Raw genomic sequence first — 14,105 nt, forward strand, 5'->3', positions numbered from 1 at the left:
AAATAGGCTGGGCACACCCTTCTGTTTGGTGAAGAATGTAGTCCCAAATCTACAGCAGGGAAGATTAACTGCAGCTCACTGTTGAGACACTGTTAGATTTGTAATTATAACTGTTTAATCAATTTCTTAACCTGGCACCAAAAATATTTAGACCCTCCTCTTGCAATTGGATCCGTGTGGGTAGAATTCTGTGCCTGACAGTGGGGTGGCATGCATGTAGGAGTCTGCCTTCATAGATCTGACGTTTGGAGCCTTACATATTAAAATCTCTTCTGGTTTCCCCTGAAGATTTCACCTTTGTAGATGATGATGTGCATGACATTTTTCTTTTCAAATCTATGCACCTGCAAAAAGCAGTATCAAATAATTAATGAAGATTAAAATAAGTACTACTTCTGTTTGAACAAATATATTTAGCTACAACAGTATGTATTGGAAGATTGGGCTTGAAGGTCTAGGATGGACTTTACCATGAAACAGATACAGCCAGCAAGAATGTTTGGATATAAGCCATTATAATATATGCAGGAGGAGCAAGGATGATGGTGACGAATCAGTGTGCTTCCACTGAAATCAGTGGTGCTACCTTCGCTTCTTTATGGGGATATCGGGCCAGTCACATCTGTGCCATAATTAATTACTTGCTTCCCAGCCTGAAAAGGTGGGACTATGGAGGGGCAGGAGATAGATTAATGGACCATCCACCTGGGCCTTATAAAAGGACTAAGTGCGAACCCTATCAGGAGTTGGAACCCCAGGTGACCAGTGAGTAGTTTGCCCTGAACCAGGGCATGTAAGGAAAAGGGTATTCCAGAGGTAAACAACATGGGAGCTGGGAAGTATATGAGGCACAGAACCCAGAAAGGGCAAGAAGCAAGGCCCAAAGAGTGGGCTGTAGGGAAGACCCAAAGGGCAAAGGGACCTTTTTGTGTGATGGGCACTTTTTAGTTTGGACTCTTGGTAACCCTGGAAGGGGTTATGTTTGTTGTGACTTGGCTAGAGGGCTAAGCCATAACTCCAGCACAAAGGTGTGTGTGGAGAGCTCAGTAGGCTCACCTCGGGGAGGAAGTGCTGGCAGAGCTATGCTTGGCCAACAGGGGATGCTATGGAGCAGCTACACCTTTATGATATACCTCAGTTTACACTGGCTGAGATCTCAAGGATGCTATATAGAAAGATAACTTCATGCTACAACAGAGAGAAACATCAACTTCTTAGTGCTGTGAGTTAGGATTTCCTGATACTAGCACCAATGGATTAATTAGCTATGCCAAAAGTACAATGCTATGTTTAATGGTTACTTACCTGTAGTTTATAGATTCTACTTTTTTGGAATCGGGGCAACACTGTAGGCCTAGCACTGATGTCAAATACTCTTGAAATTGTGGATTTATCTTTTGAAATCAGCTACTGTACATGAGATCCAATTTAGACCTCAAAAGCTAAATCTGATTATACAAGAAAGTGTTTATACTGCTCAAATTGTACTCCTGGAGGTTTCCTACTGTGCTGTTTGAAACTTATAGCATATTCAAATGAGTGCACCACTATAATTTTGTTTAGTCAGGGTAGGTAGGTATGAGGAAATGAAACTTAAATTGGAAAATTTCAAAACCATCATGATTCTTGAACATGTGTCACGGGATGCAAGGGTGTGGTTGATGAGACTCATCCAGATAATATGCGAGTCCAATCTTCTTATTGGTTTTGTAAATTCTCTCTGAAGTATGTACACATTTATGCATATTGAATGATTCAGGTAACCTATCATTTCAAAAAATCACTGCCAGCTATATTAAACCAAACTAGCAAAAGTTATGAAACTCTTCAACAAGTAAACAAAAATAAATACTGGCAAAGCCTCTGTCTCTCCCAAGAATCAGAGTTAGCTTTACCATTTGTAGACAGGCCTGTTTAAATGATTGCCCCACCTGCAGAAGTGAAACTTGGCTACTGTTCTTTTCAACCCCAGTGATTGGTTTACATCTGTTAATATTGATGTTTATGTTTCCAGGACTATATTAATGAGGAAAGAGCTAGCAACTATGTAAGAAAGAGAGAAGATAAATTAAATTCTTCTATAGATTTCTAGCTCCCTCAAATTAGATGGCTCCACAGCTTTGGGAATCATAGACCAAAGGGCAAATCTTCTTCTTCTATTTTTGTTTCCAACTTGTCCAACCGTTTCAGTGATTGTCTTCAGGATAACTGATTTTCACATAGCAAAGGTGGCTTAGATCTCTTTAGAGTTCTTGTTTAGTGAAAGCAAACCTAATCTAACCATCCCCACGTGAAATACAGATTGGCCAAGTACACTGGTGGGTGGTAATCAATTTTTGACCTCAGTGTGAAATGTCAAGTAAATATGGTCCCCATGTTGCACCAACTTGTGGGACACTGAACCCAAAGAGAAACAATTTTTGTCTTTTTCTGTGGAAAACCATCTATTACTGTCTCCTAGGCTCGGCCCACACTAATATTTGAAGCCATGATTGACAGCACTTATGATCAACAACCATTACTGAATTTTGGTAACACAAATTTTAGCATAATTTGGCCCTTTCTCCTTAGTGGCCAAAACATGGTTGAAGGGACAGATGGCAACCAGGAATACAATAGACCTCCTAGTACAAAATATTCTGTGCATTCATTAAATATCTCATTGTAGCTTTTCCTAATCTTGCTTTACCCAGAAGTGAAAGTTAACATAGTTTACCCGAAGATGGATGCTTTAAATTTCTTACTTTGTTGTGTATGCCTAAAAGAAAGACAAGTGAAAAAGTAAGAGATTTCTGATTTACAGTAACAGTGAACCAGAAGGCACTCAGCATTTACTTGTTGAGCAGTACTGACAGGGGCGGCTCCGGGCACCAGCACCCCAAGCGCGTGCCTGGGGCGGCAAGCCACGGGGGGCACTCTGCCGATTGCCGCGAGGGCGGCAGGCAGGTTGCCTTCGGCGGCATGCCTGCGGAGGGTCCGCTGGTCCCGCGGCTTCGGCGGACCTCCGCCAGGCATGTCGCCGAATCCGTGGGACTGGGGACCTCCCACAGGCAAGCTGCCAAAGGCAGCCTGCCTGCCGTGCTTGGGGCGGCAAAATACCTAGAGCCGCCCCTGAGTACTGAATGTCCATTGGTACTTACCATTAACTATGGTGATAGATATTGCCCTACTACATGTTTCACTTTGGCCCCTCGGCTGTTGTTTAATATGTGTGCTGTTCTCTAACAGGTACAGCTAAGAATATAGCATGCTTACTCCTAAACATATAATATAGATACCTTCTTCTAGTCCCACCCTCAAGCACACTCCAAAATAGCCTGATGAAGAAACCTATTCCACTGAGATTTCAGTCCAGTTTTGCAGCCCTCTGAAGTTTAAATAGTGTAGTTCAGATAAAATCTGTATTAGTATCTGAACTTTTGGGTGTTTGTATAAACCGACCCTCTAATTCTTTGAGGTTTGCCCATCATTTGTTGTTAAATAATACTGCAATATGAGAAATTAAATAAGAACATTAACATAATGCATGTCCCGAACATCTCTGTTTGAATTTTTATCATAGGTTAAATATCCTTATGATTACAAAACAGCAGAAATGGGTTCAAGCCAGTTTGGATCTGAATTTCAAACACCATCCTGTTCAGGATTGTGTGTAGTCAGGGATTTGGCTGGAGCACCTCTCTGCACAACAGAATCATTTTGATGTGAACAGTTTGGGCGTATTTCCATTGACTTCAGAGGGCACTGGATTAGGCCAGTAGGGGAAGATTCTCTCCTTTACCAAGATCTGCTTGGCACAGGAAAGGGAGGCATGCTACTCAGAAAAAGTACAGCTCTCCGATTCTTTACCATGTGTAGCTTCAACCCTGGTCCTGGGGCAGGTTAGAACAGCCCTAGGTTGCCCCTGTATTAGCTCCCACACCCCATCCCTGGTGTAAGGGGTATGTGAGGTATGGCTGCATTCCTGTGCCAATCTGGTAATTGTCAGCTGTCAGACAGTCTCTTGGGGACCACCGCAAACTGGTATATGGGCCATCTGCCAGTGAAGAATCCCTATGTGCAGAGACACCCTGACACACTCCTTATGCCAAGGATGGGAGGAGGAACCAAGTAAACTAGCTTCATGCCAGCTGAAAGCTCTGCTGGGGAAATTTTCACCTGAACAGCATCTGGTTCCTTTGTGCCACTGAGTGCTGCTTAGGGATCAGACTGGGGAGAGAATCTGGTCTATAAATGATATTTCATAATGTAATTTAGATGTATACACCCTGCCCATGTCATGCACCCTATCCATATTGTGGTTGTTTAACTAGAATTGCCTTTAACATCCATCAAGCAATATCATAGTACATCATCTCCTTCCCTTTAAATCCTTTCTATAATCCAAGAAAGATATTTAAAGTTGATTGTTACATTTTAATTATAGATGAATGTAGTATGTTTTGCTACAACAAATTATTGTACCTTCAAGGCCTTTCTGAGAGTATTGTCCTGATTGCAATTGAGATTACATGCATTTTGTAGTGTTTATGGAGAATCCATTCTATGACGTGTGCTGGTCTTACTGTACTGAGTATAGCAGCTGGGTCGCATGAGTTCATTCCAGGTTTTGCTTTGGACTAGAGAGAGTTTAGTTAGCTACAATCAGAGCAGGAAACCATCAAATTGAGCTCCACCCTGAGTAAAGATACATAACAAACTTCACCACCTGTGGGTCTATGCTGCTGTAAATGACTCAGTTTGGGCATTTCTTCAGCCACAGAAATATTTCAAAACACTATACATGAGGTGCTAGCTGGAATCCCTGAAGTTCTGAATGTGAGTGATGACATATTAGAATTTGGCACCACATCTGAAAAGCATGACACTTGACTAGCAGCTGTTTTTGAATAAGTGCAGGAGCAGAATCTCATGTTAAACCCAGACAAATGTGAGTACAATAAACCCACATTAGAATTTTTTGGATATACATTCTCCAAAGATGGCATCTCTGAAGATTCTAAGAAAGTGAAAGACAGTCACAATGCCACTCTGCCCATGTAGCAGAGCATGTAGACATTCGTAGCTGCTAGGGCTTTCAAATTATTGTGGCAGTTTCATTCTGAGATTAGGCACTATCACACAGACTCTGAGAGCTCTAACCAGGAAAGATTACATATGAGTGTGGTCAGATGAATATCAAAATAAATTTGACGAACTAAATAAATCCCTTACCCATGATGTAGTCCTGTCATATTTTGATTCCAGTAAGAGAATTGAACTTTTAATAGATGCTAATCCTGTTGGATTAGAAGCAGCCTCACACAGGCTGACCAATGTGTTCAAATTTACACCATTGCTTATGGCAGAAAGGCTCTTTCACCCACAGAACAATGATTCTCTGAGACAGAAAGAGAAGCTCTTGCTGTAGCATGGGGATGTTCCCATTTTCATTTATACATTTACAGATGTCATTTCATGATTCTTACTGATCACAAGTCCCTTGAACCAACCTATGATCAATAATCCCTCTTTTTGCCCATCAGCTCTCATTGAGCGGTGGATGCTCAAACTACAAGGTTATGACTACGAAGTTATCTATTGGTCTGGAAAGGATAGCCATGCAGACTACTTCTCCAGGTATCCTATTCCTGACACACTTAATCACAACACTAGCATATAGCATATAATAACTTCCTCCTCTCAGATACCATTTGCAAAGCTCTCTTGTTACAACAACTAAAGACAGCTGCAGAGTCTGACACGTCTCCAAATGATCATCACAACTATTTGAAGTGATCACTGGAAAGAACTGCATAGTTTACAGCATTTGACTGCTGAAACATAAGCTGTTCTGCGATCATTTGCCCATGTTAAAGGTGAACTTACTGTCACGGACTATGACCTCCTACTCCAAGATACAGGACTTGTTCTGCATTTGTTCTGGGATCACACATTTGATTTGACTCACAAAGGTCACCAAGGACTGGTAAAAACAAAATTCCTGCTCAGAGAAAAAGTCTGGTTCCTGAGAATTGATAGCCTTCCTGAAACTCTCCTTACATCCTACAGACTATAAACCAGGCAGGAGTTCTGGAAAACCACATTCCTCCTCTACATGTCTCTTCTGCCCACATCCCCACGGACAGAAGTTAGCATGAATTTTTGTGATCTCCCTAATGGAAAATATTTACTGGTTATTAGATACTACTATTCTCGAAATCCTGAAGTTGAAATGATCATCACTACTTCTGTTAATGCTGTTATACCCAAACTAGAGAAGATTTTGTCAGCCTATGGCATACCTGCTGTTATTAAAACTGACAATTTCAAGACTTGCAGTTTGCTCAATTTGCAAAGTATCTTGGTTTCAAACTTACTCTGTGCTGGCTGCAAGCCAATGGAGAAGATGACAGGTTTATGTGACCGCTCAAGAAAGCACTATGAATTGCTGCAGCTGACGGATTGGATGAGAAACAGGAGTTATTTCATTTCCTCCTCGGTTTTCAAACCACTCTCCACTGTTCAACTACCATGGTGCCAGCATCTCTTTTATTTGGCAGACAACTAAGAACAAAACTGCCACAAGTTGAGAGAAGAGCAGATGATGAACCTCTACATCAGGGGTAGGCAACCTATGGCACGGGTGCCGAAGGCGGCATGCGAGCTGATTTTCAGTGGCACTGACTGGTGCCCAGGTCCTGGCCACCGGGTCAGGGGGGCTCTTCATTTTAATTTAATTTTAAATAAAGCTTTTAAAACATTTTAAAAGCCTTATTTACTTTACATACAACAATAGTTTAGTTATATATTATAGACTTTCTAATGTTTCTAAAAATATTAAAATGTATTACTGGCACACGAAACCTTAAATTAGAGTAAATTAATGAAGATTTGGCACACCACTTCTGAAAGGTTGCCGACCCCTGCTCTACATCAACTTGACAACAAAGCGAAGCTTGTCATGAAAAGATATGCCGACCAGCGCAGGCCAAGACCACTTCTTTCAATGTGGGAGATGTAGTTCTCGCCAGAAACTTTCAGCCGAGCAACAAACTCTCTGTGCCCTTTTATACTGAGCTTTACAAGACCACAGTTGTCAGAGGCACAAAGTCACACAAAATGCATCTCACATCAAACCACTTTGTGGCACTCATATTCTCACAGTACAAGATGTTGATGATGACAACATTACACACTGAATCCCTTGTACTCTCTCCAAGGCAAGTGAGCAAGTTAACCCTCTGTGCTCCAGAGGTTGAAAGTCACTCAAAAAGAAGTGGCCATCAACCTCCAGTGCATTTGAAGGACTACATAACATAAGTAATGCTACGTTTATGTCACGGAGGTCACAGAATCCGTGACTTCCAGAGACCTCCCTGACATTTTCTCCTTCAGCCCCATGGGTCGTCAGCAGGGGCCCTCCTCAGGGTTCTAGCACAGGCGACAGCCTCACGGGGGGAGGAGGGGGAGCTTAGGCAAGCAGCTGGGGGTGTCCCATTTTCTCTTTGGGAAATATGGTCACCCTGCAGCTTCCTCCACTGTGGGCAGAGGCCCCCGCCCCTCTGCAGCTTCCAGCCATTGTGGGTGGAGGGGGAACCCTGCAGCTCCCAGCCACCACAGTGGTCGGGGAAACCATGGAGCTGCAGCAGCCTTGGGTGCTAGATCCCCCCTGCTTCCCATTTTGTCACAGTTGTTTTTAGTAAAAGTCACGGACAGGTCATGGCTTTCATGAATTTTTGTTTATTGCTCGTGACCTGTCTGTGACTTTTACTGAAAACAACCATGACAAAATCTTAGCCTTAAACATAAGTGTTTTTGTGAATGTGTTGAACAATCATCAAACTTTTGACATTGCTTCATTTATTCTGTGCTGCTTGTATTTTATTCATTAGGTGGATGTATTTCAAAGTGGTGAGCTTAATAATTGTTGTTTAATTTAAATTTTGGGGGGGAGAGAAGGAGGGATGTCATGTTTATGGAGAATCCATTCCAGTATCCATGCTGGTCTTTTAGAGTACCGAGAATAGCAGCTGGGTCATGTGAGTCCATTCCAGGTTTTGATTTGAATTAGAGAGAGTTGAGTTAGCTAAAAGGGGAAGCTGCATGTTGAATTTGTGTTCTGTGAGTTACAGGTTTAAACCAGTGGTCTGTGGAATCTTACTTTACTGCATCTGTATGATTCATTCCAGAAACTCCTGATCAGCTAGGACACAACACGCTTCTCACGAGTTCTGTTTGAAATGTGTTTGTGAAATGCAACAGCTGCTGGGAAGAGCATGGAGATACTTTAGCAACTAATAAACTGTGTTGTGAATCTCCTCTTATGCACAGCACAATTCCACAGTTCCACAGAACAATACCTCCAATTCTGCAGCTTTTATTAAAATTAGTAAGTTGCTGTCTATAAAACAAATGAAGCAGGTGTTTAGTAATGTTAAACTTGGGTTGTAAAAGACGTTATTATGAACTAGGACTAGGATTTTCAGAGGAACCTAAGGCATCTCCCCCTCCAGACTTGTGAGCCCAGCCCCCAGCCAAGCCTCCGTGCCTATACAGCTGTTTTTAGTGCCATAGCACCAGTCAAAATCTGTAGGCCCTGGCTCCGAGACTCTCTGCCACAGTTTTAAAATGTAGTGCAGACAAACCTGGGTGTTGAAGCTCTTGGCCCCCTTTGAAAGTCCCAGTCTGGAAGTACTGTAGGAAGTTTGCATTTTTAAGCTCTTAGGGATTGTCACAGAAAAGTGCAAATTGCAGCTCCTTTTGATTTCAAGGGTATTCAAAGGGGGCACTCAGCACCTTGCAGGAGGTGCTCGGTACCTTGCAGGATGCAGCCCTGATGTTACATGTTCTGTTTTTCTCATAGCGTTCAATACTGAGGTGTATTGTTGTATAAATTACAGTGCTCATGTCCATGACACAGACCTAGGTATGGTGCTCCTAAAGTCCATTCCCAAATCTGACATCAGTGCTGTCCTGAGGGTACAGACTGGCTGCTTGCACTGCCATGAGAGAAACCAGGATTTGGTTCCTGGGCTTGCTGTCTTGCACCCCAGGTTGGACATGACTGAGATAGCAGTAGAGGCTGCATGATCAGTCCATGGGAAGAATTAGTGTACATCTTGTGATGTTTCCCTTCATTTAACAAGTCATTCATAGAATCAGAGAATATTAGGGTTGGGAGGGACCTCAGGAGGTCATCTAGTCCAACCCCCTGATCAAAGCAGGACCAATCCCCAACTAAATCATCCCAGCCAGGGCTTTGTCAAGCCTGACCATAAAAACCTCTAAGGGAGGAGATATTGAGGCTGAAAGTATCCAGTTAGTCTTTCTGTAAAGAAAAACATACATAATGAATAGATTGGAACAACCTAGAATGTATATTTATATTGAATGGTTAGTACATAATTAATTCTAACGCACTTTGCAAACAATAAGGCACAGAAGATGGCTAAGATATTAGATTTGCCCCTTGAATTTGGAAAGTGCTGTGGGATCCTTGGCTTCTGCCTGAAAAGCCACCAATGGCTGTCCAAAGGGACCTCAGTGTAAGCTCTCAAGTGGAGGATTTTTCTTACAATTTGGCAGTAATACTGCAGAGCTCTTTGAAAAGTGTGTTATGTTCAATGTTTGCACAGTAAATTTAGCCAGGGTTATCTCATCTGCAAAGATCGCAGTTATTCTAGGAATCTACTTCATGATTTGAGCAAACCATCACTACATACCCAGAGTATAATTTCAGTTAGGAAATGCCTCATTTTTTACATTTACAGATAAGTTGCACTATCAAGGCTTGTATATCATATTATTCATCTGTAAACACCTTATTATGTTCTTAGGATCACGTACATTAAATCTATGAACAAGACTTGATTTAGCCATAGGCTACAACAACTTCTTCCAGCATAACACAAGACTGTGAGCCCCCAGTGGTAGAATTCTGCCTGAAGAAGGGAGGTTTGCACTGGCACAAAGTATTCACAGCTTCATTCTTCTGAGGGGACTGGAGTTGGCCAGTGCAGCTCAAAAGTGGACAAAGCTGCCTTGGGTGTGGGCATGAGCTAGCAAATTTTCTGGACACTTCTCCTGACAGGGCTCGTGTTGAAGCACAGTCTAAATCTGCACTCTGCTCTCAGAGGGCCCAATCAAGGGCATTATCTATGTCGTCAATAGGCCGGTAGATTAATTCTGTGATGCTTACAAGTAAATCAGCTATAGCCATCTGTTTCTTTAACTTTCTTCTTCATACATACAAAGCTTTGATACCTAGCTGTGCTGTACTGCTTTTCATGTGTAGATCTCAAAATGCTTTACAAGGGAAGGTATCATTATCTCCAGTTAACCAATGGGTAGTCTGTGGCTCAGAGCGGTAAACTGATTTATCCCAGATGGATGGCTGTACACACAAGCTACACACACACATTATACTCTGCTGTACATTAAAACATTAATTAATAACGTTTACAGACCTAAGAAGTGCCTATCCCTACACTGCGAAATGCATTTTCCAATAGCTGTAACCCGCATCCTCCTGTATCCTATTTTCTCCCTTCTGTTTGCAAACCTCACTCATTGTGTTAAGTCTCAAACTGAGACTATAAACTCTTTCAGGTAAGAGGTGTCTTCAGTGAAACAAATAGCACAATTTGGGGACCAAAATAAAAAATGAATAGTTAATAGTCTACAATTAGAGAATAATTGCAATATTTTAGTTGCTTTTATTTGCTTTGAAGTCTTTATATGCTCTACTCTTTTGGACCCATTTGGTTATATAAGAGACAGCAAGCATAAACTGGCTACAGATAACAGGATACTTCTGTCTGCATAATACACAGAGTATATGCTAATGTAATATCTTTTCCACTTTTCTTTCAGATTAATTGGAAATGCATCAGTAGCACTTAAGGAACTTGTAGGCAACCAGAGCAGATCTCTTCCCTTCAAGCTTATTTCCCTGCTAAATGAAAGGGGAGAGAACACTGGCGTGAGTGATTTCCTTATCTTTGTTTTACTGATTTATTGAATTAAATGCTCTAACAAGAGGGTTTAATATGAAACAAAAACATTTCAAAATCATTTCAGTTTGCTTTATAGATAAAATTATTAGTGATTTTATATGTCAACACCATCTAAATGTTCAATACGGACAAATATATTTTAATTAAATATGTTGGTTTTCAATAATATGTATATGACCTAGAGCATATAGTTAATGAGAATCAACATAGCACTAGATGTTTAGAGAAAAAATGGCATTTACTTTCTTAATTGCCAGTTTGAGTTCCCACATGCAGGTTTTGCTGCATACCTTGTGAAAATCAGCTACTGTGATTCTGGAAAGCACTTTATAAACCTGTTTAAAAGTCCATGCCTCTTCAGAACAGTACTTAAATACTTTGACTTAAGCATGTGCTTAAAGTTAAGCCTGTGATTAATTGCTGTCCTGAACAGGGACCCTTTCCTGCATCAGGAGCATAGTACATACCTGGAAATACACATTTATGTGCTCAAAGGCAAGAGCAAGACCTTACTGCCAATTTCAGGTATCTTCTCTGAAGCAATTCAGAGTCATCTGTATTTTGTCATGTACTTTTTTGTTGACTCTTTGTTATACTCTGTTAATGTTTTAGTGTTGAAAAGTGCCACGAAGTGCTGCAGACCACGGTATAACCAGTATTGTAATGAGACTGGAAAAAGACACCATGCTCATTTATAGGGTAGAAGCGTGGCCTGAGAGTTAGGAGAGCTATATTCTGCCTCCAGCTCACATCGAACAGGTCATTTTCTCTTTTTTCTGCCTCATTTTTCCCATCTGTAAAATGGGGATCATACTACTCACCTGGCCTGCATGGGTATTATGAGGCTTTAATTAATTAAATGTATAGACTGCTGTTAAATCATTGGAACTCAATATGAGAGGATTTTCTAAATGTCATAAATACAGTAGCTCAATTTCTCAAATACATTTTCAGATTAATTGCAAAGAGTGTGGCCTGTAGTCTTTGTATGTGTATACTAATGTAGCAGGCGATAATGCCCATTTATTTCTTTGTTTTTCAATTTGTCATTGTAAACTGTGGTACAGATACTTGTTAGCTGTTAATGTTGACTTGTAGGACCACTTGTTTATCCTGCTTTAAGTCAATTATTACATATGTAACTATAAATTTCTACACAGGCAACGATTGATTTAGTGATAGGATATGAGCCACCAGCTGGGCCTGCAAATCCAAATGATCCAGGGGGGACCAATGCACAAGGCACTGCAGGTATTTCATCTTTCTTCAAAATAATATATTCAGGTCATGCAAGAGAAAGATAGAATTGTTCATCAGAAAGAATGGAAAGTAACTGACTAGCAAGCATGTCTAAACTGGCTTAGGGTAAGGTAGTCAGACTGTAGATGCTTCAGAACTGAAGAACTGGAACTTTTGTTTCCTGTTAAAATATGTTCTATCTTCAGGCTTTATCTGACACTATTGTCTTCAATGGGAACAGTATTACTGAGGATAGTTTAGATCAAAAGCACTTTAAAGGCTGATGTACAATATTTCTTTTAAGAAAGAAACTTTATTCCAACACACAGAAAAACAGCAATAAAGAAATCTGATGCTGTAGGGAAGGCCAGCAAAAACAAAGAAATGCAGAGCTGGGAGAATATACTCTAAATCCTTGAATACCAAGACATATTGCCTCATCCACAGTAGATTGTTATTGGAGGACACTGTTATGTGTCATGTTAGGCCCCAGATTTGATTACCTCTCGCATTTTTATAAACTAGTAAGGAAAATTCTTTGGACTCTAAATGTTTATTAAATATATTTTAAATGAATCTCCTAGTGAGAATGTTTTTCAAAAAGCCTCCAGTGTTACAGACCATGCAAGAAAGATGTGAAATTTGTCACTGCCTTTTTTTACAACAGCCAGTTAACTAACAATCCCAGTACCCAAGTCTGTGCTAACAGTGAGTTACGCTAGTGTACAAGCAAAGAAGTAAATTAAAAAAAAAAGTTAAATAGTAGACGGATATTATAAGCAGGTATAATATAATCCACTAAAAGTTATGGCAAGAGTTCCACTTTATTTGAAGGTTTATATTCACTTGCAGTCTGTCTATCAGGAGAAAGGCCTTTCTATTTTCTGTATAACCAAATATCAGTTAGATGAAATAAAGGCACTGTCAAGTTTTTTCAATACGACACATTCAATAGTGTGGTACTTCTAAAAGCAATGGAGGCTCTCTTTTATTTAATAAAGGACTAAACGATGATAGAAGGTGGTGCTATAATGCTCTTTAGCAACTTTAAATAATTAATCTGACATGCTTTTGAGCTGTGTTTTGTTTGGCAACAAAGCAATGGGTTATTCATGTGCTAATATAGATTTGATTACAGGGTTTGTTTGTTTGGTTGGTTAAATCATTTATACCGGCCATTGACACCTTGTGTGGATATTTATACTTTGCTTATCTCAAGCAGTTTTTATGTTTGTTTTAAATTCATCTACCTTTCTTGTTAATTTTTGTTGTGTGTCATTGCCAGATTTTATTTATATAAAGGCAGTACAAGCAGAGTCTGGCTAAGATTCACTGAAGAATATATAGTATACACCTGTACCCTGATATGACGCTGTCCTTGGGAACCAAATAATCTTACCATGTTATAGGTGAAACTGCGTTATATCGAACTTGCTTTGATCCGCCGGAGCTCGCAGCCCTGCCCCCCCGGAGCGCTGCTTTACCGCGTTATATCTGAATTTGTGTTATATCGGGTCATGTTATATTGGGGTAGAGGTGTACTTAGTATACGAAGAAAGCAACATCTATGTTATTTGTGTATGGTCATAATTACTGAGGGAGAGAATGACCTTCATTTCAAAGCATTATGTGGGAATTCATCTGTGTGACTCCCACAGATTTTAGTATAAATTATGTAGCTAAAACTGAAGGATCAATGGAAGTGGTCAAAGCAATTATTTAGTTAAGTTTTACCAGACTCCATGTGTAAGCAGTCAGTAATAAGAGATATCCACTATAATCAGTTTGGAAAAGAGACCGGTTCCCCTGTATATATGCCAAAGCTGGTATAGAGCAGAACAACAGGGTCCTGGCACTGAATTTGCAATA

The 14,105-nt window shown here is 40.5% G+C and overlaps 1 protein-coding gene across 1 annotated transcript in view; it reads left to right on the forward strand.

The window, feature by feature from the left end:
* Positions 1–14,105, forward strand: part of MYOF (myoferlin) — a 111,296-nt gene that overhangs the window by 21,984 nt on the left and 75,207 nt on the right. Inside the window, exons 4-5 of the mRNA XM_045024898.1 lie at positions 10,855–10,963; positions 12,158–12,248. Of these exons, the coding sequence (XP_044880833.1) occupies positions 10,855–10,963; positions 12,158–12,248 (200 nt within the window). The remainder of the gene's footprint in view (positions 1–10,854; positions 10,964–12,157; positions 12,249–14,105) is intronic.

Source organism: Mauremys mutica, chromosome 7 (genome assembly GCF_020497125.1).
Source record: "Mauremys mutica isolate MM-2020 ecotype Southern chromosome 7, ASM2049712v1, whole genome shotgun sequence".
Taxonomy (NCBI): Eukaryota; Metazoa; Chordata; order Testudines; family Geoemydidae; genus Mauremys; species Mauremys mutica.